This window comes from Mugil cephalus, chromosome 8, assembly GCF_022458985.1.
Source record: "Mugil cephalus isolate CIBA_MC_2020 chromosome 8, CIBA_Mcephalus_1.1, whole genome shotgun sequence".
Classification (NCBI taxonomy): Eukaryota; Metazoa; Chordata; class Actinopteri; order Mugiliformes; family Mugilidae; genus Mugil; species Mugil cephalus.
In genome coordinates this window covers 832,771-860,094 of record NC_061777.1, presented here as the reverse complement: position 1 = coordinate 860,094, position 27,324 = coordinate 832,771, and the positions used below count along the sequence as shown (strand labels likewise).

General features: G+C 47.0%; 2 protein-coding genes across 4 annotated transcripts; both read left to right on the top strand.

Moving 5' to 3' along the window:
- Positions 1 to 344: 344 nt before the first annotated feature.
- On the top strand, positions 345 to 15,786 carry LOC125012784 (far upstream element-binding protein 3-like). 3 transcript variants are annotated; one of them, XM_047592927.1, is made up of 18 exons: positions 345 to 502; positions 3,205 to 3,307; positions 3,509 to 3,539; positions 3,629 to 3,678; positions 4,785 to 4,856; positions 5,583 to 5,640; positions 6,305 to 6,467; positions 6,600 to 6,698; positions 6,780 to 6,881; positions 6,960 to 7,062; positions 8,023 to 8,123; positions 8,209 to 8,350; positions 9,753 to 9,913; positions 10,031 to 10,101; positions 10,318 to 10,403; positions 11,505 to 11,576; positions 12,951 to 13,048; positions 13,136 to 15,786. In XM_047592927.1, the coding sequence occupies exons 1-18, from the start codon at positions 413 to 415 to the stop codon at positions 13,142 to 13,144; spliced, it is 1,611 nt and encodes a 536-aa protein (XP_047448883.1). In that variant the 5' UTR covers positions 345 to 412; the 3' UTR covers positions 13,145 to 15,786. The 3 variants fall into 3 exon arrangements, with proteins under 3 accessions (XP_047448883.1, XP_047448882.1, XP_047448880.1); XM_047592926.1 differs by having other exon boundaries at positions 3,506 to 3,539; positions 8,212 to 8,350; XM_047592924.1 differs by having other exon boundaries at positions 3,506 to 3,539.
- A 3,785-nt stretch (positions 15,787 to 19,571) lies between these two features.
- Positions 19,572 to 26,549, top strand: LOC125012805 (PR domain zinc finger protein 12-like). The gene is made up of 6 exons (XM_047592956.1): positions 19,572 to 20,049; positions 21,715 to 21,780; positions 22,305 to 22,429; positions 24,171 to 24,326; positions 25,620 to 25,734; positions 25,845 to 26,549. Exons 1-6 carry the CDS (start codon positions 19,821 to 19,823, stop codon positions 26,372 to 26,374), a joined length of 1,221 nt encoding a protein of 406 aa, XP_047448912.1. The 5' UTR covers positions 19,572 to 19,820; the 3' UTR covers positions 26,375 to 26,549.
- The last annotated feature ends 775 nt before the right edge of the window (positions 26,550 to 27,324 follow it).

Here is a 27,324-nt window from a genome sequence, read left to right as displayed (position 1 = left end):
TTGGCTGAACGATTTTTGTTTGTTTTTTACCAAGATAATATTTGATAATACTTATAAACTCGTCTTTGAGCAGGTTTATGTGTTTGTTACATTCATCATTATTATTACTACCATTACTTCATTTTTGTCTGTTTTGTTTTTCTTCTTTTATTATTTATTATTTTATTTAAAAGAAGGACATTGCACATTGACACGAATACAAACCAGAGTCAGATATAGACATGCAAGCTAATATTTATCTGTAGTCTCCGGCAGGTTGGTGGTGTTAAAAAAGACACTAAAAAAGAAGAAAGGTGTGGTGTCGGGGAAGCGCTCAGAGTGAGACCTCTTGCTCTCGCGCCTCTCTCTGCAGCGCAGCTAGCAGCGGGAGCTAATCCGGCGGCTAGCTGCTAGCGGCTAACGGCTAGCTGTGATGGCGGAGCTGGTGCAGGGACAGGCCTCGATGAACCAGCCGGGGCTGAAGTCAGACGGCCTGGCCGATGTTTTACAGAGGGCCCGGCAGGTAACAACACTACTGGGGCTCAGCACACACTCGTTCCGGGCCGAACCGAGTCGTTTAAATCGAGCCAAAGCACTTTTATTTGTGTTTTTGCTGCCGCTTCTCCGAACTTATCCGTCAACACACACACATGCTAAGATGCTAAGATGCTAAGTGGCTCGGGGACTACTGGGGAGTTGGACTTGTGGCGGGTGGTTCTGGACACTTGGCCCGAGCGGACACGGTCCGGGAGTTAGTTTAGAGGGAGTTTGTGGAGCTGTCAGTCCGGTAGGGGAGCGCGGTGGGACCGGGACCGGGGAGAGGGGAAGGGGGGAGGGGGGAGAGAAGTTTGTCCACACGTGTCAGCTCGGCAGCGGGCAACCTGTTGGCTGGAAGTCGGAGGAACCAGCGACACTTTGGAGCCCGGGACCCGCTCCTGGTCCCCTTTAGGCCGGGGACCGAGTCCACGGAGCGGACTGGGAGTTAGAGACCCCCACCCCCACACCACCTCCTCCGCCACCTCCTCCACCTCCTCCCCCCCATAGGCTGTTTACTGTAAGTTGGTCAGAAACTAGGCTGCTGTTACATAACAATACAGCAGGAGGACACCTGTCCCCTGGAGGACACCTGTCCCTTATAGGATATCTAACCTGTCCCCTATAGGACACCTGACCTGTCCCCTATTGGACACCTGGCCCCTATAGGACACCTAATCTGTCCCCTAAAGGACATCTGTCCCCTACAGGACACCTGGCCCATCCTCCTACAGGACACCTGTCCTTTACCCCATAGGACACCTGTCCCCTATAGGACACCTGTCCTGTACTCTATAGGACACCTGGCCCCTATAGGACACTTAACTTGTCCCCTACAGGACATTTAACCTGTCCTCTGCTGCAGGTGTGCAGGGAGACGCCCCTTCTCTGTCCCCCGTGTCCTCGGCGCCGCCCTCCTCTTCCAGGTTCAGGACGAGGACGAATCTGGGTTCAGGGACAACTCTTATACAAAATGTCCGTCCCTGTTTTTACCAGGACTGATGTTAGGTGTTGGTCCCCCGTGGGGACGCTAGAGGACACCTGAATCAGAGCGAGTGTTGTTGCCATGGAGACGAGGGTTCGGTTTATAACGAATATCTGATGGATCCCTGGTGACGTCACCAAATACACGTCTACATGACAGGATCTCTGTTAGCATCTCTGTTAGCATCTCCATTAGCATCGTGTTGATTCTTATGGTTCAGTTTAAAACCAAAATAAATCCCGATGAGAATCTGCCGTGATGACACATGTTCACGCAACGTACTCAACGTCTATGACGACGTGTTTTTATTCCATGTGTTCGCTCAGTGGCTGCAGCCGTAGATGAGTTTGTTCTGTACGTTGGTTTAGTTTCCGTCTTTTGGGGTCAAACCGACTTCAAACTCCAGCAAAACTTCAGCAGCTGATTTTCATGTGAACAGATTATTTCCTGGTCTAAACTTTCTGTCGCGTATCTGAGCGTCACAGCTTTTTACCAGGAGGTCGAGTCGTAGCGACTAAAACATTCGTCCTGATGAAAACGGTAAAAACTGATTCCAGTCCATGTTTGACTCAGTCTCAGATGATTCTGACCAGTTAAAGTCTAAAAAGCTGCTTCACTGAAGCTTAAAGTTGCGCTCAACATGTTTTTCTCTCGTTCATCAAACACTGAAATCGGAGGAGGACACGTCTTCAAAAACAGGGACTGTTCCCACAGTTTGGGGTCGTTCTCCTTGTGGGTTGTGGTTGTTGTTCAGGTGGTGAATAAATGTGTTGCTGTCATTAGCCATTAGCTTGTTCTCCTGGTCTCTGAACCAGTTCATGTTACTGAGGAGGAGCCTCGTTAGCCTCAGGTGAGCTACTTGTGTTTATCCCGTTTGTCACAAGACGACAAATTCTCAACGTGGGGATTGTTTTTGGTGGTAAATTGTGTACGATAAGTTGTCACACACAAGGTTCAGGATGCCTCTAAAACCGATCTTTATCCAGAACTGAGCCTCAACATGTCTGACATGACTTTACACTGCGTTAGCGCCGAGCCTCGAGACGAGAAGCTAGCCGTAAGACACTATAAGCTAGCTGTAGCTAGCCAGGACAAACAAGGCGTTAGCCATATGACAATAAGAAGCTAACCATGAGAAAATATAAGTTAGCTGAAGAAAATAGAAGCTAACGGTATGACAACAAGAAGCTACCTTTAAGAAACTAGCTAGCCGTAAAAAATGAGATGCTAGCCATGTAAAACTACCACGGCTACTAAACGACTGTTACCATCCAAACATCAACAAATTTAATTGGTCCACCATCATTTAACAGGTTAGTGTGCTAGCATTGCTACGTTTGGTGCCCTGGTCTGGTTGAATAATTAGCTTTTATCAGTGAGTCATCCATCAGAACAGTGGAGATGCTAATGATGCTAACCGCTAGCATGTTTCTGCTCATATCGACTATAAAACTAAACCAGGTAGATTTCCATGAACCTCTAAGTGGTTCAGGACAGGTGAGGACCCGGGGCTTCGTTGGGACGTCTTTGGGGTTGTGGGACTGGACCTTGTGTCCCCTGGTGTCCCCTGATGTCCCCTGGTGTCCCCTGATGTCCCCTGATGTCTCCTGGTGTCCCCTGATGTCCCCTGATGTCCCCTGATGTCTCCTGGCGTCCCCTGGTGTCTCGTGACCCTTTAAACAGATGATGTGATGTTTGTGTTTCAGATGGTGGGGAAAATGGGAGGAGAAGCCATGTCTCACCTCAACAGCTCCTCAGGAGGAGTCGAACCCTCCATCTACTACCAGAAAAGACCAGGAGAGGACGGAGGTGAGCCTTCCTACTCCTCCCCCTCCTCCTCCCCCTCCTCCTCCTCCTCCTCCTCCTCCTCCTCCTCCTACTGTGGTTTCATTTTATTTCAGAACCTAAATAAATCATATTGATCATGTTAATCTGTAGTCCTAGCCGTAGCATGTAGCATGTAGCATGTATGTGCCTGTTTGGATCTAATGTGTCTCTGTCTCCCAGTAGGTAACCAGCTAGCAGCCATGGGCCACCAGAGGTACGAATCATATTCATGTTGTCAGACTGAACGATGAAGGTTATAGATCCAAACTCCATGTAATCACATTGTTAATATGTCTGTTTCAGCCGAGTAATCACAGAGGAATACAAGGTCCCCGACAGGATGGTGGGCTTCAGTAAGTATCACCTCTCACCTCTGACCTCCTATTATTCAGTCCTTTAACCCTCTGGAGTCACATGACCAGTCGAAGACCACGTAGCATCAAGATGCTTCAACTTCAGCAGAAAACATCCAGCTGAGGAACAGTTTCTAACTCGTGTTTCTAGACCAAGTAAAACTAGACTGGTTCTAAATAACTGAGTCTTTTTCCTGAATATTGTCGTCATGTTTGGTTCACGGAGGAAAACGCTAGCAAGGGGAGAGAGCTAGCCGGAGGAGAGAGCTAGCAGGAGGAGAGAGCTAGCAGGAGGAGAGAGCTAGCAGGAGGAGAGAGCTAGCAAGAGGAGAGAGCTAGCAAGAGGAGAGAGCTAGCGGGAGGAGAGAGCTAGCGGGAGGAGAGAGCTAGCAGGAGGAGAGAGCTAGCGGGAGGAGAGAGCTAGCAGGAGGAGAGAGCTAGCAGGAGGAGAGAGCTAGCAAGAGGAGAGAGCTAGCAGGAGGAGAGAGCTAGCGGGAGGAGAGAGCTAGCGGGAGGAGAGAGCTAGCCAGCTACAACCAATCAGGACATGATGTGTCAGTGGTTGCTAAGGAACAGTGAGACTATATTCAGTCTATGGAGACAGGAGACAGTTTAGAGACATTCAGACATTATTACTGGTTGGACACCTGATAGTTGTGGACATGGTCCTAAATAGTTTTAATGGAAATAGTTGTAAATAACTAAATGTGTTGATCAGCTTTAGAAATGTCCAGGTTAGATTTACATTCTAAGGCCAGGTTAGCTTCCAGGCTAGTTCAGGTTAGCTTCCGGGCTAGGTCCAGTTAGCTTCATGGCTAGATCTGCTTAGCTTAATTGCTAGGTTAGTTAAGCTTCCAGTGTAGGCCAGGTTAGCTTACAGGCTAGTTCACCTTAGCTGCTGTGCTAGGTTCGGTTAGCTTCATGGCTAGCTCAGTTTAGCTTCCAGGCTAGTTAAGGTTAGCTTCCAGGCTAGGTTCCTGTCTCCTGGTTTCTTTTGTCTGTGATCTTCTGTCTAAACGTCCTCTAATAAAATCCAGACTCATCACCTTGACTTGGAGGCGATGGTTTGCATCAGTAACCTCTGACCTCCTTCCTCCTCCTCGCAGTTATCGGTAGAGGAGGAGAACAGATCACCAGGATCCAGCTGGAGTCCGGCTGCAAAATCCAGATCGCTGCTGGTGAGTGGACGAGAAACATCTGACTAATCTCTGCTACGTCAGGCAACTACAGTCACGCAATTATTAATAATTCACAGCTCACACACAGCATAGCAGCTAGCAGATGACAACATGCTAATACAGTTAGCATATGTGTGTGGCACATTACATTCAGTAAACTAGCAAAGCAATAAGCAGAGTTTCCACAGCAAAACATATTCATGAACCAGACTTAGCTCCTTCTCAGTTTTCTACATGGAACAAGTTGAAAAACATACTCATTTGTTGAAAGTGAGTCTGGAGCTTTTATATTCAGATATTCAGATTATTAATAGTTGTAAATTTGTTGAGTCAAATGTGACCAGTCAGATGAAGTTTTTGTTTAGCCGTGAGTGTGGCTGGTTTTCAGCGCTACGTGTGTTAGCTTCCCAGGTCTGGTCGCAGGCGAACCTGTAGAAATGCAGCTCTTCATTCTAAATGTTACAGAGTTGTTTTATAATAATTGTTTTTATTGCTTGTAAGGAGTGAAGCTGTCAGCATCTGAGATCTAATTACCACCGTGTGCATTAGACCTGCACAACATCACAACAACACAACAACACAAAGCAGAGGCTCGGGGTTAAATAGCCGCTCTGAAACGTTTCGTGGTTGACTGTGAATGTTGACCCTGCTCCGCCCAGAGAACCTCTCGCTGTGAAACTTGTGTTAAAACGTGACCTGAACCTCTTTGTTTCCGTCCTGACTCAGACAGCGGAGGTTTGATGGAGCGGCCGTGTTCTCTGACCGGAACTCCAGAGAGCATCGAGTGAGTTCCTCAACACGCCATCATCCATCCATCCATTCATCCATTCATTTATTCATCCATTCATCCATTCATTCATCCATCCATTCATTCATTCATCCATTCATTCATTCATTCATCCATTCATTCATTCATCCATCCATCCATCCATTCATTCATTCATTTATTCATCCATCCATTCATTTATCCATTCATCCATTCATTTATTCATCCATTCATCCATCCATTCATCCATTCATTTATTCATCCATTCATTCATTCATTTATTCATCCATTCATTCATTCATCCATTCATCCATTCATTCATTTATTCATCCATTCATCCATCCATACATCCATCCATCCATCCATTCATCAATTCATTCATCCATTCATTCATTCATTCATTCATCCATCCATTCATTTATTCATCCATTCATCCATTCATCCATCCATTCATTCATTTATTCATTCATTCATCCATCCATTCATTCATTCATCCATTCATTCATCCATCCATTCATTTATTCATCCATTCATTCATTCATTCATCCATCCTTTCATCCATCCATCCATTCATTCATTCATTCATCCATTCATTCATCCATCCTTTCATCCATCCATTCATCCATCCATCCATCCATCCGTGTTTAAAGTGAAGATGAAATAACGTTCTGGATGTTTTCAGGCAGGCGAAGCGTCTGCTCGTCCAGATCGTGGATCGCTGTAGAAACGGTCCGGGTTTCCACGGCGACGGGGAGGGCGGAGCCTCGGTGCAGGAGATGCTCATCCCAGCCAGCAAGGTGGGGCTGGTGATTGGCCGAGGAGGAGACACCATCAAACATCTGCAGGTACAGAACGAGGGTTTGATGGGGTTCAAAACAGCATTTACGACGCCTCTAGTTCAGATCGAAGGTCCTGGGGCCGTGGAAACGTTGCAGGTCTCGGGTTCTGCTCTGATTCCTGGTTTGTTGTTGTGTCAGGAGCGAGCCGGGGTGAAGATGATGATGATCCAGGACGGTCCGATGCCGACCGGCGCCGACAAACCCCTCCGCATCTCTGGAGACCCGTACAAAGTCCAGGTACAGATACTAGACGTCCTGGTGTCCTGAGAACCAGCGGCGCCACGTAATCCTTGACCCGGGCTTGTTGTCCTCCCTCAGGCGGCCAGAGAGTTGGTGCTGGAGGTGATCAGGGACAAGGACGGAGACTTCAGGTCGGGACGCAGCGACTTCAGCGCCCGACTGGGAGGAACCAGCGTGGACGTACGACACGTGGAAACAAACGCTCCGCACATCGGTTTGTTCGGCCGCGACGCTCATCGTGTTTCTGTCTGACTGCAGGTTCCAGTTCCCAGGTTCGCTGTCGGCATCGTGATCGGCAGAAACGGAGAAATGATTAAGAAGATCCAGAATGACGCGGGAGTCCGAATCCAGTTTAAAGCAGGTCTGTAATCCAGATTAAGGTGTTTACATTATCACAATCCCGATTGAAGCAAGTCTGCATTCTGGATTAAGGTGTTTATATTGTCACAATCCAGTTTGAGCTAAATCTGTAATCCAGATTAAGGTGTTTAGATTGTTACAATCCAGTTTGAGCTAAATCTGTAATCCAGATTAAGGTGTTTAGATTATCCAGTTTAAAGCAGGTCTGTAATCCAGATTAAGGTGTTTACATTATCACAATCCCGATTGAAGCAAGTCTGTAATCCATATTAAAGTGTTCGTATTGTCACAATCCAGTGTAAAGTGCATCAGTGTAATCCAGATTACAGTGTTTACATTATCACAGTCCAGTTTAAAGCACATCTGTAATCCAGATTAAGGTGTTTAGATTATCTCAATCCCGATTGACGCAAGTCCGTATTCTAGGTTAAAGTGTTTATATTGTCACAATCCAGTTTGAGCTAAATCTGTAATCCATATTAAGATGTTTAGATTATCTCAATCAGTTTAAAATAAATCTAAAACACGGATCCAGAATGACGCAGGAGTCCAAATCCAGTTTAAAGATGGTCTGTAATCCAGATTAAGGTGTTTCGATTATCACAATCCAGTTTGAGCTAAATCTGTAATCCAGATTAAGGTGTTTATATTGTCACAATCCAGTTTAAAGCAGGTCTGTAAACCAGATTAAAGTGTTTAGATTATCACAATCCAGTTTGAGCTAAATCTGTAATCCAGATTAAGGTGTTTATATTGTCACAATCCAGTTTGAGCTAAATCTGTAATCCAGATTAAGGTGTTTATATTATCCAGATTAAAGCTGCTCAGATGAAAGTTCTTCTCTAAAGACGTTAAACCCTGAGCTGGAGGACTAAGAACCTTCACACACATTCTATTATTGTATAATGTGAACATGAGGTTAATCCAGATTAAAGGTGTGGCCCCTCCCACCTCTCTACAGATGACGGCATCAGTCCAGAGCGCGTTGCCATGGTGATGGGCCAGCCGGACCGCTGCCAACACGCCCTCCACCTCATCAACGAGCTGATCCAGACCGCGCAGGTAACGTCCCGCTGTGTCCAGGTGTGTCCCCGTGTCGTCCCCGCGTGTCCAGGTGATCACGCTGTCTCTGAACTCTCGGTCCCAGCAGGAGCGCGACGGGTTCGGGTCGGCGCTGAGGGGCGGGAGGGTCCGAGGTCGCAGCGACTGGACCATGGGCTCCCCCGGGCCTCTGCAGGAAGTCACCTACACCATCCCTGCTGACAAGTGTGGCCTGGTCATCGGCAAAGGTCGGTCCAGACACACCCACCCTGCCATAACATTATGACCACCGGTTACCTCCGAGTCAGGGTTGATCCAGAAACACCAAGACATCAGGGCCAGTGTTTCTAAACGTTCTTAGAGCAAAGACTTGGTTTCTCCTGGTGGACGAAGTCTAAGAACATTAAACTAGAACCCTGATGTTTTATGAGTTGTTCCTGGATGGAGGCAGAGATGAAAGGTTCCTAAAGAAGGTTCTGCAGTGAGATGTGCTGAGAGCAGGGAGGAGAACTTTAAGAGGCTTAGAGAGGAGAACATGGTGGAAAGAAGAGGAGGAGAGATGTTCTCCTGGAGCAGGAATCATTTTACCTGGTTAATACCACATGGATGAAGAGCAACACTGGTTTTAAAGTAGATCTGCTATTTATTTCTCTTCAGTCTCATAGATCAGATTCTAGGATTCAGTCTGTGGATGTGACTCCGTTCTATGGACGTCAGCACCAGACGTCTAGTTTCATTCATTCATTGGTTCCTCTAGTAAATAATGATTCACCTGGAGAATCTGAGCCGTCAAAATATTAGGAACACGTGTCAGTTTTTATTTTCAACATTTAATTTAATGTTTGTGTTTATTTGGTTAGAGATGAATTAAATCAAAGGTCAGATATCGTCTCGTGCTAACAGCTAGCGAACACCAGAGCTAGTTTCACTGGTGTTCCTAATGAAGTGGCCACCTGATGTCCCCTGAAGGGACTGTGTGTGTGTGTGTGTGTGTGTGTGTGTGTGTGTGTGTGTGTGTGTGTGTGTGTGTGTGTGTGTGTGTGTGTGTGTGTGTGTGTGTGTGTGTGTGTGTGTGTGCGCGCGCGCGCTAACCGTGGGCCACCACTCAGAGACCATATGGTGTCTAAACACCAGCTACTTGACATTTCTTTTTTCCTGCAGCTTTTATTTTAGAAGCTGCTGCTCAACCCTCTTGACCTCCAACACACAAAGACATAAAGAGACACACAAAGAGACACACACACACACACACACACACACACACACTGGGAGCTGAATGGCTGATGGCTGTTAAGAGGTTTTAGATGGAGGCCGCTGATGGAGCTCTCGCCCTGAACGTTCATTTATTTATCGTTGTCTCTCGATACGTCAACGTTTCCCAGCAGGTTCCTCCTTTGAGTTATTAGAATAAAACCACCTGGCCACTTCATTAGGTACAGCAGTGAGACCAGGTCCTGGTTCAGGTCCTGGTTCAGGTCCTGGAAACCACCCATAAATACATAACACAACATTTCTACTGGACTGTTGGGACCAGGTTTAGTGGACAGATGAGACCAAAGCAGAATAGTTGACGTTGAGCTTCACTCACATTTAACACAACGTGTGTGTCTGTGTGTTGACGTTGGGTTTGTTGGACGTGTCTCGTCTCAGGTGGGGAGACCATAAAGAGTATTAACCAGCAGTCCGGAGCTCACGTGGAGCTGCAGAGGAACCCGCCCCCCTCCACCGACCCCAACACCCGGGTCTTCACCATCCGAGGCACCGCCCAGCAGATGGACCTGGCCCGCCAGCTCATCGACGACAAGATCGGGGTTCGCAAAGCGCATGCACACAGACGCACAACAGCTGCTACTCACTGCAACCAGACTCCATGCAAAAAAGTGTAGATTTAAGGGAGTTAATGAGTAAAGGCTGTGTTTGCTCTGCAGGGCTCAGGGATCATGAGTAACGGAGGTTTTGGCTTCAGTCCCTTCACCCAGGGCCCCGCCACCCACCAGAAGTAAGTCCATTTAGCTCTGTTAGCTTAGCATCACTCTGACCATCGGCCGTGCATCAGGCTCCCATCTAATATTAGATCTCACCTAGCTTCCCTAGCTAACAGTAGTTCTTCCTAGCCTCTTAGCATCTCAGCTAATTGTAGCTCCTCCTAGCATCAGGCTGTATTTAAGGTTGACCAGCTGTTGACCAGCTGTTGACCAGGTGTTTGTGTTTGCAGCTGTGGCAGTGGCCAGACTTTCCTGACTGGAGTCTGGGGAAACACCTACCAGACGAGCTGGCAGAGCCCTGGACAACAAGACCCTGGTAACACAACAACAACACAATCAGTTCCTTTGTTGTCAGGTTAAAGTTGCTCCAGTTGTCATCGGAACTAAAGACTGAACACATCAAACCAGGAAGTAGAAATACTTACATATTAGCCTAGCCTCCTAGCCTCTTCCTAGCCTCCGTGCCTCCTAGCCTCTTCCTAGCCTCCAAGCCTCCTAGCCTCCTAGCCTCTTCTTAGCCTTTCCCTAGCCTCCTAGCCTCTCCCTAGCCTCCTAGCCTCTCCTTAGCCTCTCCCTAGCCTCCTAGCCTCCTAGCCTCTCCCTAGCCTCCTAGCCTCCTAGCCTCTCCCCAGCCTCTTCCTAGCCTCCTAGCCTCTTCCTAGCCTACGAGCCTCTTCCTAGCCTCCTAGCCTCCTAGCCTCTTCCTAGCCTCCTAGCCTCTCCCTAGCCTCTCCCTAGCCTCCTAGCCTCTCCCTAGCCTCTTCCTAGCCTCCTAGCCTCTCCTTAGCCTCTCCCTAGCCTCCTAGCCTCTCCCTAGCCTCTCCCTAGCCTCCTAGCCTCTTCCTAGCCTCTTCCTAGCCTCCGAGCCTCTCCCTAGCCTCCTAGCCTCTCCCTAGCCTCTCCCTAGCCTCTTAGCCTCTCCCTAGCCTCTTCCTAGCCTCTTCCTAGCCTCTTCCTAGCCTCTTCCTAGCCTCCTAGCTTCCTAGCCTCTCCCTAGCCTCCTAGCCTCTTCCTAGCCTCCTAGCCTCCTAGCCTCTCCCTAGCCTCCTAGCCTCCTAGCCTCTCCCTAGCCTCCTAGCCTCTCCCTAGCCTCCTAGCCTCCTAGCCTCTCCCTAGCCTCCTAGCCTCCTAGCCTCTCCCTTGGTTGGAGTTGGTTTGATGTGTCCAGACTTGTTGCGGCAGCAGTTTGTTTTTACCTTTGGACTTTGAAGCTGTTAATGTGGTAAATACCGTGCAGGTCATCGTGCACATTATAAAACAAATAAAACTAAACCACAAACAGACTGAACCAGAGGGTTAGAAGATTAGAGCAAAACCCTGTCAGGCTCAGGGGAGGAGGTCTAGACCTAGACCTAGACCTAGACCTAGACCTGGCTCAGGTGAGTCTGAGCTCTGAGCTGAGTCTGTGTGTTTGTAGGTCAGCAGAACCAACCACAGAGTCTGATGACGGACTACAGCAAGGCCTGGGAGGACTACTACAAGAAACAGAGTACGTTCATCTACACACAAACCAGCTTCATCGGCCTTTCACCCTCCAGAGTCTAGTGTCCCAGAGTCTAGTGTCTAGTGTCCCCAGAGTCTAGTGTCCCAGAGTCTAGTGTCCCAGAGTCTAGTGGTCCCAGAGTCTAGTGTCCCAGAGTCTAGTGTCCCAGAGTCTAGTGTCCCAGAGTCTAGTGTCCCAGAGTCTACTGGTCCCAGAGTCCAGAGAATGTAAATCTAACCTGGACATTTCTAAAGCTGATCAACACATTTAGTTATTTACAACTATTTCCACTAAAACTATTTAGGACCATGTCCACAACTATCAGGTGTCCAACCAGTAATAATGTCTAAATGTCTCTAAACTGTCTCCTGTCTCCATAGACTGAATATGGCCTCACTGTTGCTTAGCAACCACTGACACATCATGTCCTGATTGGTTGTAGCTGGCTAGCTCTCTCCTCTTGCTAGCGTTTTCCTCTGTGAACCAAACATGACGATGGATGCATTTTTACACCAATAGGAAAGGGGCTAACAGTAGCTCCTCCCAGCTAACAGTAGCTCCTCCTAGCCTCCCAGCTAACAGTAGCTCCTCCCAGCTAACAGTAGCTCCTCCCAGCTAACAGTAGCTCTTCCCAATTAACAGTAGCTCCTCCTACTCTCCCAGCTCCCAGTTGCTCTTCTTAGCCTCACAATAGCTCATCTTAGCCTCCTAGGTAATACTAGCTCTTCCTAGCTCCCCAGTAGCTCCTCCTAGCCTCCCAGCTAACAGTAGCCCCTCCCAGCTAACAGTAGCCCCTCCCACCTAACAGTAGCTCCTCCCAGCTAACAGTAGCCCCTCCCACCTAACAGTAGCCCCTCCCAGCTAACAGTAGCTCCTCCCAGCTAACAGTAGCCCCTCCCAGCTAACAGTAGCTCCTCCTAGCCTCCCAGCTAACAGTAGCTCCTCCTAGCCTCCCAGCTAACAGTAGCTCCTCCCAGCTAACAGTAGCTCCTCCTAGCCTCCCAGCTAACAGTAGCCCCTCCCAGCCTCCCAGCTAACAGTAGCCCCTCCCAGCTAACAGTAGCTCCTCCTAGCCTCCCAGCTAACAGTAGCCCCTCCCAGCTAACAGTAGCTCCTCCTAGCCTCCTAGGTAATACTAGCTCTTCCTAGCTCCCCAGTAGCTCCTCCTAGCCTCCCAGCTAACAGTAGCCCCTCCCAGCTAACTGTAGCTCCTGCCAGCTAACAGTAGCTCCTCATAGCTTCACATCATTTCCCACACGAGAACCTCTACACGATCGGGTTCCGTCCTGATCTCCAGACTGCGACGGGTTTTTGTGTCTCGGACCTGAGAGCCATGCTAACTCGTCCTGCTAGCGATGCTAACGTTGCGTTTGTGTCCAGGCCAGTCGTCTCAGCAGAGCTCAGTGCCGGAGTACACCGCGGCGTTAGCAGAATACTACAGACAGCAGCCCTACCTGTGGAACCCGGCTCAGATCCAGGTAAGACACAGGGACAAGCCCCGCCCCCTCCCTTACTCCTACTCCCACTGGTCAAACACACAATGACCTCATTTCCTGTCTCTGTAGGATCACTAGAGGCTCCCTCCCTTACCGGTGAAGGCCTGGGATGGTCGTCAACGGCAACCTAATCGGGGTTTCCTAGCAACGCTCTGCCGCTTCCTCCTTCCTTTTTTTTGTAGAGAAAACTAAGGATTAACTGAAAAATCAACGAACTCTTTTCTTTCTGTTTTTTAACCTTACAAAGTTGAGATTTTGTCGGGCAGACTTTTTTGGACTAGCCTCTGGTCTCTCTCAGCGTAGACCTGTTTTTTCTTTTTGTTTTGTTTTTTATCAAACTTGAACATAAAGATGTATCAGTGTGGCTTTGAACAAACAAAAAAAGAATCCAGTATAATCTATATTTTGTCTAGTTTTATTTTCCGATAAGAAAACGGTAAAAGGCTTAGCAGTCTTGAGTAAGAGAATCAGATATTATTATTATTATTATTATTATTTTGGTTCTGATAATGTTTTAAAGCATGCGTCAGATTGTGTGTGTTTGACTCTCAGTTATTTTTTTTTTTATTTTGGCATAGAGATATTTTAATAGCGTCGGATGGAAATGTTTTACCGTCAGAGACAACTGTTTTTGTACTAAATCTGCTCGCTGGGTCTGTTTGTTCTCCATCTAATTTTACCTGTTAGTCGCCATCTTGGAGGTGCAATGACACGTTTGTTGTTTTCTTTGGTTTGATGCTCGTTCTTATTCTTGTATCTCTGTAGTGATTTCTTTAGGTTTTATGATGTATTGATGAATAAATGACGATTTATATTGCGTTGTCTAAAGCCAGATCTCTCTGTGGTCAAACACTTTGTGATTTATCCTCCGCCTCCACCACAGAAAACTTTATCGTGGTTGTGACGTTGTTCTTGAGTTTTTACCGATTTGTTTGTGGAGCAAAAATGAAGTTATCGATTCTCTGAGCAATAAATCGGCTAAATCAGCGCGCTAGCTAAATGTGCTAGTTAGCCGAACAGTGTTTGTTAGCAACAAAAAGAAGATGATGATGTGTGTTACCTCAACTGTGTGTTGTTGCCGAGCTTTTGGTTTTGTTGTAGCTAGTCTGTGCCTGTTAGCTGAATGGAAAAAAAATCACCAGAACATTCTGTTAGCCATTAGCTTAGCCACGGGTAAGAATTTGGTAACTGACCGGTTTCTGTGTGTGTTAGCGAGTCTGCTAGGTTTGCTAACTTAACGGCTGGTTATCCATGACTGAGAAAACCGTCACGTTAGCCTCATAGTTTATGATACCAACATCTATATTTATGAAAGTTTTGTTCTGCTTTGACATTTTTGGGGAAAAGGTAGAACTAGAAACAAAACTGCTCCAAAAATTTTTGCGTTTGCTAGCATCTAAATATTAGCAATCAGTCTGATAAATGAATCTAGTTGACCTCATAACAAACTGCCAAAAACAACCTCAGATCATTCTTAGGCTAATCTATCTGGGTTAGCTTCTTGGCTAACAAAGGGCTAGTGTTAGCGAGGACATTAGCAAAACTGTGCTGTAGCTCAATGGTGCTAATGTGGTGTGCTATGCTGGTGTTTTAATGTGTATCAGAGCCGGACGACGCTTCTCCAACATGAGCAGTCGTCGCGTTGCTGTTTTCTTCTTGCACAAATGTAAAAGTAATTTTTATTTTTGTGTTTCTCTTATTTTGAAGCAGGATTTTTTGGATCTACTGATTAGCTTTAGCTCGACCTGTCCGTTACATTCAGATGTTTTTTTTTGTGTCTTTGTAGCCGTGCGTGTTAGCTGAGCGTTGCTTCGTGTTGCGTGTATGCTAAGGCTTGTTAGCAGCGTGTTAGCGGCGTGTTAGCGTTTGTGCGTTAGCTGCAGGTGTGGGACCACAGAGAGGTTTGTCTTGGTGAGGGAGGTCTGGCTGTTGTTGAGTTGAACATTGAGTCAGTGGTTCTGCTTCCCGTATGTGTGATGATGATGATGATAATAATGACGACGATAATAATGAGTTCTCTTGTTAAAGGGTCTATTTAAATCTGTTTATCCAGTTCTGAATACTCAGTGTGTCGATGATGTGCTATGGTTTTGTGTAAATTTCCACTCTCTCTGGCGGGTGCTCTCCAGTTAAAATGTTCTTTGTTTAAAACCTGATTATGTTTAATTCACATGTTTCCAGAAGAGAAGCTGTTGTTAGATTCTCAAGACTGCTAGGCTAGGCTAACTGTCCGTCTCTGTTTGGACGCCGCCGCTTTCAGAAGCCAACATGGCCGACTTCTTAAAGTGGCGGCGTCAGGGTCAGGGGGAGGAGAGCTGTAGTGATGGGGTCAAATCCCCCCCCTCTCCCCCCAAGAATATAAACCCACCGAGTGGACGTGGGCCCAGTGTCCTGCTCCGGTATCTGGGCCCGGTCTGAACAGAACCGCCCTGAACCGGGTCAGGACACGCCCCCGTTCACTCCGGCTCTAGATCTTCCTAGTCCTAGCACCCCCCTCCCGGTCCTGAAGTGGGGGGGCGGGTGCTTGGTTTCATGGTTTCTGTTGTTTTTCTAACGGACAGACGTCCTAACTGTAACCTGCAGATTTTTCTATTAGATTCTATTGACAGATAAAAGTTGTGAATGAACCCGAGCCACGAGACTGTCGCTGGCCGAGGAAGAGGAAGATGATGATGATGATGATTAACACAGGAGCTAATAAACAGGCTCGTTCTTTCTGACCTGGTTGTGTCTTCACTCTTTAAACGTCCTCTGAACCTTCAGACGGTTCTGATTTAACCACACTGACCTCTGACCTCTTGCAGACCAGTGATTCCTCTGGATCCTGAACCTGGAAAATTAACCCTGAAGTGGGCGGAGCCTGCAGTCCCCATGCTGGATGAGCTTTACTCCGCCCACACTCCAGGGATATTCCAAATATGGACGTGGGGGTTGTTAATGGGGGGGGGCTTAATTATGCATCATTTTAAACCTTAATCAAAAATAGTTGTAGTTGGATAAATAAGTGTTTATTTGGAACCTCTGAACTTAGTTTGAGATTAAAACATGTGAACTTGAAGCAGTCGTTTAGACTCAGACTCGGAGTGGACCCTCCGTCCACGCCCCTCGCTCATAAAAGTGGGATTCATCATTTATTCATGTTCCCAGAGGAAAGACAGATGGTCTGAGTGATCTCATCATCGTCCGTCATTAGTTGCTGTAATCACACACTGGTCGTCCTCCAGGGGACGATGAGGACGATGAGGACGATGAGGACAAGTTCCGTTCCATCGTCCCTGGAGGACTCTGAACCCCTGACCTCCCTGGTCTCTAGTTCCTCCTGAAGGGTCCAGATCACAGTGTGTAGACGCCCCCTGGTGTCTGGCTGCAGTATCGCTCCTAAGCCCCGCCCCCTCCATGTTAGTGGGCGGGACTAAAGTATACATCACATACATAATTAATAGTTCATATGATGCTGACATGAGTTCAGGTTATGTGTCGCCGCGGTGATTGACAGTTGCCACGACAACGCGTCTCCTCGGCCTGGACCCGAACAGGGACGATGCTGCTGGTGACTCAGCAGGTTTCTGTTCCTCCTCCTCTCGTCCCCGGAGGACGTGGGTCCAACTGATGATGGGTCACGTGACCTGGCGGTGGTGGAGAACAGGAAGCAGGACGGTAAGTACACATGAAGTGATTAAACATTCAAGTAATGGAGGTCTGGAACCAGGCCAAGTCCCTGAAGGAGGGAGAGAAAGACACGAGTTCATTAATGTCTCCACCAGAGGCTCCGCAGGAAAGACCTGTCCATCAATCAACCTGTCCATCAATCAACCAACCAACCTGTCCATCAATCAACCTGTCCATCAATCAACCTGTCCATCAATCAATCAATCAATGTGCCCATCAATCAACCTGTCCATCAATCAACCTGTCCATCCATCTGTCCATCAATCAACCTGTCCATCAATCAACCTGTCCATCCATCTGTCCATCAATCAACCTGTCCATCAATCAACCTGTCCATCAATCAATCTGTCCATCAATCAACCTGTCTATCAATCAATCTGTCCATCAATCAACCTGTCCATCACTCAATCAACCTGTCCATCAATCACTCAACCTGTCCATCCATCAATCAATCAACCTGTCCATCAATCACTCAACCTGTCCATCAATCACTCAACCTGTCCATCAATCAATCAACCTGTCCATCCATCAATCAATCAACCTGTCCATCAATCAACCTGTCCATCCATCAATCCAATGTCATCATGTGGACAATGGAGATGGGATGATGGATGGATGGATGATGGATGATGGATGATGGATGATGAATGGATGGATGATGATGATGGATGATGATGATGGATGGATGATGGATGGATGGATGATGGATGATGATGGATGGATGGATGATGGATGGATGGATGGATGATGGATGATGGATGATGGATGGATGGATGATGGATGGATGGATGGATGGATGAATGGATGGATGATGATGGATGGATGATGGATGGATGGATGATGGATGGATGGATGATGGATGGATGGATGATGGATGATGGATGATGGATGATGAAGGTTCGAACATTTAAACTGAAAGATTCAAACAACATGAGAAATAAAATGTGTGAAGAGACTAAAAGAAAAAAACATTTAAAATCAATGAAAGACGAGAATCAAACTGTTTAGAGACGAAAACAATAAAACGAAAGAAATGAAATAAAAATCAAAATAAATAGATAAAGGTTAATAAAATAGAATCTAAATAAATAAAATAGAATCAAAATGAATAAAATAGGATGAAAATAAATAAAATAGAATCAAAATAAATAAAATGAATATAATAGGATGAAATGAAATAGAATAAAATGAGCTGAGAGAAACAAACTGAACAGAAACAACAATAAAATAATGAAACTACAACTAGAAAAGAAAGAGAAGTTTAAAAGTGAGGAGGAGGAGGAGGAGGAGGAGGAGGAGGAGGAGCAGCTGACTATTAAAAGCTTTTTAAAGGAGGATTATTCTCCTCTGTCCTCCGCATGAATACTAATGAGGCCGCTGCGCCTTAATCACGTTAGCGCAACAATGTCTGCGCCGTTTGGGTCCATTCCCAGCACCTCCTCCGCTCCTGCTCCTCCTCCTCCGCTCCTCTGCTCGTCTTGTCTTTACGCGTGCCAGTCACCTGCCGTCCCTCCTCCTCCTCCTCCTCCTCCTCCTCCTGCAACTACACTCCGCTTCATTGAGTCAAATCAGTTGGAAAAAACATTTGCAAATCTCCCATTAGTCCCGGACCGGACCCCCCCCCCCCACCCCCCCCCTCCCCTCCTCCCCCCCCCCTCCTCCTCCACCTCCTCCTCCTCCTCCTCCTCCGTCTGATCCGTTACGCACGGAGCTCTGCGGAGAGGCGGCAGCGGGAGAGAGCCGAGGCCGCCGGAGGAGATGTGAGAGCCGGGTACAGGACTGAGGGTCGGTCCCTGAACCTCCGGAGAGAAAAAGCAGCAAAGACTTCAAATAATAATAATAATAATAATAACAATAATAATAATAATAATAATAATAATAATAATACATATAATAATAATAATAAAATATAATAAAATAATAATAATAATAGTAATAACAATAACAATAATAATAATAATAATAGTAATAAATATTCTACAGGTTTCTAGTTTTAATTCATCACAATAAAATGAAATAAAAACAAATATTTATTAAATCTCTGATGAAACATTTTTATGATTTTATTTTTCAGAGTCAAAACGTTTCAGTTTATTGTGTGTGTGAGTGTGTGTGTGTGTGTGTGTGTGTGTGTGAGTGTGTGTGTGTGTGTGTGTGTGTGGTGTGTGTGTGTGTGTGTGAGTGTGTGTGTGTGTGAGTGGGTGTGTGTGTGTGTGTCTCATTGTGTGTCTAATAACAATAAATGTTTAAAAGCTGATAAATGTGGATCAAGTGAAAGAGAGAATAATAATCCTGTTGAGAGACGACGGGAGGAGGAGGAGGAGGTGAATGGAGGGATGAAGAAAGCAGCTGTTGTCTCGGTAATCTCCTTTCCTGCTCTGTCACTCAAACTGCTGCACCTCCTCCTCCTCCTCCTCCTCCTCCTCCTCCTCCTCCAGGAGGTTTTATCGTGATGCTGCTGCCTCCGTGTCTCCCCGTGGAGCCGCTGTCAGAGTGTTTGCTGGTTCCTGTTCTATGTTCTGCGTGGTACATGGTTCTGTGTGGTTCTCTACACACACACACACACACACACTCACACACACACACACACACACACACACACACACACACACACGGAACATGTGGAACATATAGAAGTGAAAAGAAGAAGAAAGAATCTGTGAATCTTTTCTTCGTAAAGTCTCTGATGGAGCTGAACACGGAGCCAATGAGGGAGGAGGGAGCAGCTCTCCTCCTCCTCCTCCTCCTCCTCCTCCTCCTCCTCCCTCCTCCCTCCTCCTGTCTATAGAAATGTAGGAGGAGGTGATTCGGCTCCGGTATATAGACCCCCCCATCCCTCCCTCAGGGCTCAGCTCCTCTCCTCCTCCTCCGTGATTCACTCAGACCTGAAACCTGCAGCTCGTCTCTGGTTCCGTCAAACATCTGGAGACTTTAAAAACTTTTCGTTTTACTCCCGCGGACGCGACTCCTCTGACTCCTCTGACTCCTCCTGCTCCGGCCCCGGTTCCGCGGACCCCTCGGACCCCTCGGACCCCTCGGACCCCTCGGACCCCTTTGGACCCGTCCGGCCCCGGTTCCCGGGACCATGGGCTCCGTGCTGCCCGGCTCGTCTCTGGGCCTGAAGCCGTCCTTCAAGCCTCTGTCCCTGGCGGACATCATCACCTCCGACATCCTGCACAGCTTCCTGTACGGCCGCTGGAGGCACGTGCTGGGCGAGCACCAGCATCACCTGCAGCACGAGGACCGCACCGGCCCGAGCGCGAGCCCCAAGACCGCGTTCACCGCCGAGGTGCTCGCGCAGTCCTTCTCCGGAGGTCAGTGCCAATTAACCAATTAACCAATGAACCAATCAGGACCCTGCGTTTAATTCATCGTGACAGTTACTTAAGAATCATTTATTGTTGTTATTTATTTGAATTAATGAGCAGAACACGGATCATTAATGTCTGATTTTAAAATGTTATAAAATAAATATTTTATCACAGCTAATTCATTGTGTTCAGATTCTATTTAAATGATTTACTGATTTATTGGTTTAATCTCCGTTATTTTATCAAATGTTTTAAAAATATATAGCATTAAAAATTAAATGTTTATTTCCTCAAATAAATACGACGTCTGATAAAATGTCGGAGTAAATAAGAATCAGAAATACTTTATTAATCCGGAGGAGAAATTAAACATGAATTGAATAAGCGGTGGATCCCTGAACGGATTCATCAATGACTCGTTAATGATCTGATCAAACACGTGAGAACCGGAGGCCGCGGACTCATCGGCTTTTATTTCAACTCTTTCTGAAACGAATTCGTTTCAGTTTCGGGTGAAATTCGTTGAGGATAATTTGTGCGCATCGGTCGGAACCGTCTCCGTCCTCCACCTTCACCTCCACACTTTTATTTGTGACTCTTCTTCTTTTGTTTTCCTCCGCAGGAATTTAAACCCCGTTTTAAATCCGCCTCTGATTTTCTTTTCTTCTCCTCATCTTCATCTTTTTCTCCCATCGGCCGCGAAGGAGGACGCAGCTCCGCGTCTTCTTTCCTTAACCATTTCTCTCCTTTCTTTTCTTTTTTGTTTCTTTTTTCTTTTCTTTTCTTTTCTTTTCTTTTCTTTTCTTTTCTTTCTCGTCGTCGCGTTTCTCTGACCTCCGTCTCCTCAGAGCGACATTAAAATCAGATGCAGACGCGTGTTCAGAGGATGAGCAGGAGGCGGATTAAATGTAAAAAACATTTAAGCTCGTGTTCGTGGAGGAAACTCCGATTTATTCTAAAATCAGGCGAAACGTCACCGGACTTCAGACAGAGAAACTCCGCTAAGACCGAGTTTAATTCAATGCACAGATGAGTTTCTCGCCTGATTGAGTGAAATAAAACTTTTATTCTAATTAACTAATTAGTGGTGAGTTAATTAGTGATGCATCCGGTGGGTTAGTGGGCGTGGCCAGAATCAACGAAACAAACGAATATAAAGATTAAAAATCTAAATGAATAAAATGCAAAGGAAAAAAAAACTGACGCAGATTAATACAATAGATAAATAAAATCAGCCTGATATAAAAGCGCAGTGCGAGTTTTTCCCAGTGAATCTTCACCTGAAATAATCCAAAAGAAAACAACGACAAACATGAAAATGTAAAATGAAATAGAATTAACAGGATAATGTTTAGGAAATATTACAAAATATTAAAATGAAAGACGTAGACTTTATATGTTTATACTGTACAAATATATCTGCTCTTGTCCTTTATTTATTTATTTCATTTCTTAAAGTCTAATTTATGTTGATTCAAGATTTATTTATTTAAGTTGTGTTTTTGCGCGTGAGAGAAAAGTGACCGGTCAAATTTATGTTATTATAATTATATTAACACAAACGCGGCCAATAAAACTGGTTCTGAATAAATATAAAACGACAATAATAAAAACTATATGCGATTTATTTTAAATGATCAAATCTGTGAATGTTGTGTTTGTGTCCAGAGGTGCAGAAGTTGTCAAGTCTGGTTCTTCCCAGTGAAGTGATCATCGCTCAAAGCTCCGTCCCCGGTAAAACTCCTCCTCACCCTCCTCCTCCTCCTCACCTGCTCCTCACCTGCTCCTCCTCCTCATCCTCCTCCTCCTCCTCCTCACCCTCCTCACCCTCCTGCTCCTCCTCACTCCTCCTCCTCACCCTCCTCACCGTCCTCCTCCTCCTCCTCCTCACCTCCTCCTCACCTCCTCCCTCCTCCTCACCCTCCTCATCCTCCTCCTCATCCTCCTCACCTCCTCCTCACCCTCCTCACCTCCTCCTCACCCTCCTCCTCACCCTCCTCCTCACTTGCTCCCCACCCTCCTCCTCACCCTCCTCACCGTCCTCTCCGCTGGTTTCAAGTCATTTTCTTATTCTTTTCTTTTTTAACAAACTTTATTGAGATGAACATATGACACATTTCAACACTCACACACACATTTACACATAAAAAAACCCCGGATATAAAATAAAACACACACATTCACAGACAAGTGCACAAGAGAAATGAAAGAGTAACAAACCCAGAGCATGTTAAGAACATGTGGTCCCCGTTTTACAGGTGAGGGTCTCGGGATCTTCTCCAAGACCTGGATCAAGGCCGGAACAGAGATGGGTCCGTTCACCGGCCGCCTCATCTCCCCCGAACACATCGACCTGTACAAGAACAACAACCTCATGTGGGAGGTGAACGTCCACAAACACACGAACGAGCCCACACAGGCGCTAACAGGTGTAGCTTAGCATTCTTAGCATTCAGCTAAGTGGTTGTTAGCAGTTAGCTTCACTGAATTAACAGAGAACTCACTGACTGGCTGAACTTTAGCATGTTAGGTACATAAATATCACCGATTAGCATCTTTATAGCACTTTAAAACATCCACCAGATACACATGCGCTGTACAGAAGAATAAATAAACTAGATAATTAACAGTTAGCTAATTAAATGTTACTGAGCTGCTTCTTGCAGTTAATTGTTTAGCATTCTAGCTAACGCGTAGATTGGCTGGCTGGACTTTAGCGTGCTAGCTAGCGATGAACCTCAACCTTGTTTTATGACTCAGATATTGCTAAAGCTAATTATTTAGCCGACTAGTTAACTTGATGCCTATCTAGTAACAGGTAATTGCTAACCAGCTAGCTGCGTTCACTGGTTACAGATGAACAAATATTTAATTAACTAGCGGGCTCAGTGCTAGTTAGCTGGTGTAGTTAACAACCTGTAGCATGCCAACAGGCAGCTAACTGTCTGCTAGCCGAAGGTGATTAGATTTCTGAAATAAAAGAGAATTAAATGTTGTTCAGATGAAATGAAGAAACAGGAACAATTATAGTTTAATTTATTTTAAAACATTTGTTCATATTTAAACGTATTTAAACATATTTATTCATGTTTAAACATATTTAAGCGTAACCATTGTTCCAGTCTGCACGCAGTATTTTTTTTCTCACTCATAAAAAGTTATTGTAGGGGACATTTCTGGGGACAGGTCATTATAAACAGGGACTGACCCAGATATCAGGGGCATCTGGTCTCCCTAAACCCGGCCTGGTAGCGGGTCTGGTAGTGGGCCTGGTAGCTGGCCTGGTAGCTGGCCTGTTAGCGGCCCTGGTAGCGGGTCTGGTAGCAGGCCTGGTATTGGGCCTGGTAGCCGGTCTGGTAGCTGGTCTGGTAGCAGGCCTGGTAGTGGGCCTGGTATTGGGCCTGGTAGCCGGCCTGGTAGCGGGCCTGGTATTGGGCCTGGTAGCGGGTCTGGTATTGGGCCTGGTATTGGGCCTGGTATTGGGCCTGGTAGCCGGTCTGGTAGCGGGCCTGGTAGCTGGTCTGGTATTGGGCCTGGTATTGGGCCTGGTAGCCGGTCTGGTAGCCGGTCTGGTATTGGGCCTGGTAGCGGGTCTGGTAGTGGGCCTGGTAGCGGGTCTGGTAGCCGGTCTGGTATTGGGCCTGGTAGCGGGTCTGGTAGCGGCCCTGGTAGCGGGCCTGGTAGCCGGTCTGGTAGCGGGCCTGGTAGCCGGCCTGGTAGCTGGTCTGGTAGTGGGCCTGGTATTGGGCCTGGTAGCTGGTCTGGTATTGGGCCTGGTATTGGGCCTGGTAGCCGGTCTGGTAGCCGGTCTGGTATTGGGCCTGGTAGCGGGTCTGGTAGCGGGCCTGGTAGCCGGCCTGGTAGCTGGTCTGGTAGTGGGCCTGGTAGCGGGCCTGGTGGCTGGTCTGGTAGCTGGTCTGGTAGTGGGCCTGGTAGCTGGCCTGGTAGCGGGCCTGGTAGCTGGCCTGGTAGCGGGCCTGGTAGCCGGCCTGGTAGCTGGTCTGGTAGTGGGCCTGGTGGCTGGTCTGGTAGCTGGCCTGGAAGCAGGCTAACTCCCGGACTAAACCAGCTCCATGTTCCACTGTGTCTTATGAATGTGGGTCTGAATGTGGGTCTGTGCTCAGGTGTTTAACGAGGACGGGACGGTCCGGTACTTCATCGACGCCAGCCAGGAGGACCAGAGGAGCTGGATGACCTACATCAAGTGCGCCAGGAACGAGCAGGAGCAGAACCTGGAGGTGGTCCAGATCGGCAGCAGCATCTTCTACAAGGCCGTGGAGGTCAGGAACCAGCACTCAGCCTCCGAGTAGCTTCACATCTAACAACACGACCACAGCTCAAACCTCCAGAAAATATTAGAATTAAAAACCTGCCCAGCTCTTTAAATAAAACCGCCCACATGTCCCCTCAGAAAACAAGACATTTTTCAGTGTCTTTATATCGTAACATTTGGTGTGAAAACCTATTATCTAGAATAATAACATATATTATGTCGAGCTCAGTGTCGCCATCAAATTAGAAAAAGTCGTTAAATATGAAGCAGAAAAAAGATGTAAATCATATGTTGTACGTTAAGTACGTTAAACATTGAAGGTAACGTACAAAATATACACAGGAAACAATGAAAGACAGTTTCACATTAGACAGAATGCATGAAATATACGGCGCAGTGACTGTCAGTGTGTGGGCAGGGAAGAGAAAACAATACCAGAAAATAACAAACTGGAATATATGATAAACAGTATTCTATAAAAATAATTATTATTATTTTAAGAATAATAATAATAATTATTATTATTTTAAGAATAATAATTAGAACTGTAACATATGAAGAATTATTATTATTTTATTATTACACTAATATTAAGACGGATGGTAAATAATTATTTCCATTATAACTGTACAACAACAACACAATAATAATAATAATAACAATAGGGAACCATATACTAGTGTATATATTTACAGAATTATATATTCATATTATATAACTTAAATGTCTTTTATATCGTTTCTATGTGATGGAGCTGAATAAATAAACTGAACAAATAAATGAGATCTGATCTAAAATGACTCAGGGCTGAGTTAGTGGAGCATGAACTCAGCTTCTTCTTCTTCTTCTTCTTCTTCTTCTTCTTCTTCTTCTTCACCTTCTTCTTCTTCTTCTTCTTCTTCTTCTTCTTCTTCTTCTTCACCTGTTGTCTGAGATAAAACTCAAGGACATGCGTGTAGCTGGAGGCCGTGTTCAGGTCTGTGTCGCCCCCTGGTGGCTGAAACATGGATTAACAACAATGACGACGAAGCGTCATTATTAGTAAAATGATCTGATGTGTCTCATCTGATTCTAAAACTCATGATCCTCACATACGATTAATTATAGAGAAGCTGGATGTATTTTATATATTTATTACTGTTGCTGCTCCTCCTCCTCCTCGTCGCTGTGTTCTCCTCTGGCCTCCTCTTAATTCTCCCGTGTAGAGAAGCAGCTACAGACTCAATGAAATGATCAGTAAATGGATGGTGGACTGAACTCCTTCTCCTCCTCCTCTCCTCCTCCTCCTCCTCCTCCTCAGACCATCCCTCCTGACCAGGAACTCCTCGTCTGGTACGGAAACTCCCACAACACGTTCCTGGGAATCCCTGGGATTCCTGGAGGAGACGAGGAGCAGAGCAAGAAAACCAAGACGGGTACAGATGATGATTCATTATCCGGTTATAGATTAAACATGTGTTTCTGTCTGCACCTGATCTCACCCTGAACCCTCCTCCTCTCTGTGGCTCCTCCCCCTTCTCTCCAGATGACTTCCACACCTGTGAAGGCTCCTCCTCCTCCTCCTCCTCCTCCTCTTCCTCCTCCTCCTCCTCTTCCTCCTCCTCCTCCTCCTCCTCCTCCAGTCTGGGTCGCATGCGTTGCGTCATCTGCCACCGCGGCTTCAACTCGCGCAGCAACCTGCGCTCGCACATGCGGATCCACACGCTGGACAAGCCGTTCGTGTGTCGGTTCTGTAACCGGCGCTTCAGCCAGTCGTCCACGCTGAGGAACCACGTCCGGCTGCACACGGGCGAGCGTCCCTACAAATGCCACGTGTGCCAGTCCGCCTACTCCCAGCTGGCCGGGCTCCGGGCGCACCAGAAGAGCGCCCGGCACCGGCCCAGCGGGGACGCCGGCGCCCCGGGGGGGGGCGTGGTGGTGGTGGGCGGAGCAGGAGGAGGAGTCGGGGTCGGGGGAGGCGTGCACTCGCCTCCTCCGTCTCACCCCCCGCCACAGCTGACCACCGTACCCCACCCAGCGTCCCTGGTCCACCACATCCCCACCATGGTGCTGTGATGTGGGACCGGTCTCACCCGTCCTCACCCGGTCTCACCCGGTCTCACCCGGTCTCACCCGTCCTCACCCATCCTCACCCGGTCTCACCTGGTCTCACCCAGTCTCACCCAGTCTCACCTGGTCTCACCCAGTCTCCCCTGGTCTCACCTGGTCTCACCCGTCCTCACCCGGTCTCACCCGGTCTACAACAGATCGTCGGGGGAGGCTCACTCGTCTCACTCCGTCTCACCCCCGCCATCACCTGTACCCACCCAGTCTCCCTGGTCCACACTGTCCCCCATGGTCTGTGACTAAGTCTCCCCTGGTCTCACCTGGTCTCACCCGTCCTCACACGGTCTCACCCGTCCTCACCTGGTCTCACCCGTCCTCACCCGTCCTCCAGGGAGGCGATACGGGCTTAAAGATTCATCCAGATAAATTTCCCCGTTAAATACCATCATGACATAAAAATATTCCACTTCCAGATTCCTGAATCAAATCCAGATTTAAAAAAATGTTTAATACGGTTTAATTTACTTTCACACATTTATTCATATTTATTCATATTTAAGCTGATGTGTCTGTGGCGTCAGCAGCAGCAGCGCCACCATGTGGTCAGAATAATATCTCTACCTACCACTGGACCAGAACCAGGACCACGTGGATGGAGACTTGGAGACTTGATCCAGATTTAGGAACCAGATGGAAAAACTCTCCGAACGTTCTAATTTATTTCCTGAGCTGGTTCTGGTTCAGTCTCTAGTTTAGTTTGAGTCTTTTAAAGGCTCGTCACTTATCCAGGTTCATTTCTCCAGCTGGTTTTTAACGGGACCAGGTCTGAGCCGGGTCATGTGTTTGTTATTGGATGGAATCACATGCTAACAGGTGTTAGCGACAGGTGTGATGTTTAGCTGGTGGGGGCGTGTCCTGACTGCATGCCGTGTTCCTGTGTCTGTATCTATGACGTTAAC

Bases quoted from the DNA above. Each gene is read 5' to 3' on its own strand.
- LOC125012784 (XM_047592924.1), top strand. From the start codon at position 413: ATGGCGGAGCTGGTGCAGGGACAGGCCTCGATGAACCAGCCGGGGCTG. The intron at 4,857-5,582 runs GTGAGTGGACGA...GTCCTGACTCAG, and splicing joins CAAAATCCAGATCGCTGCTG to ACAGCGGAGGTTTGATGGAG. The intron at 6,699-6,779 runs GTACAGATACTA...GTCCTCCCTCAG, and splicing joins GAGACCCGTACAAAGTCCAG to GCGGCCAGAGAGTTGGTGCT.
- LOC125012805 (XM_047592956.1), top strand. From the start codon at position 19,821: ATGGGCTCCGTGCTGCCCGGCTCGTCTCTGGGCCTGAAGCCGTCCTTC. The intron at 20,050-21,714 runs GTCAGTGCCAAT...GTTTGTGTCCAG, and splicing joins CGCGCAGTCCTTCTCCGGAG to AGGTGCAGAAGTTGTCAAGT. The intron at 24,327-25,619 runs GTCAGGAACCAG...CCTCCTCCTCAG, and splicing joins TCTTCTACAAGGCCGTGGAG to ACCATCCCTCCTGACCAGGA.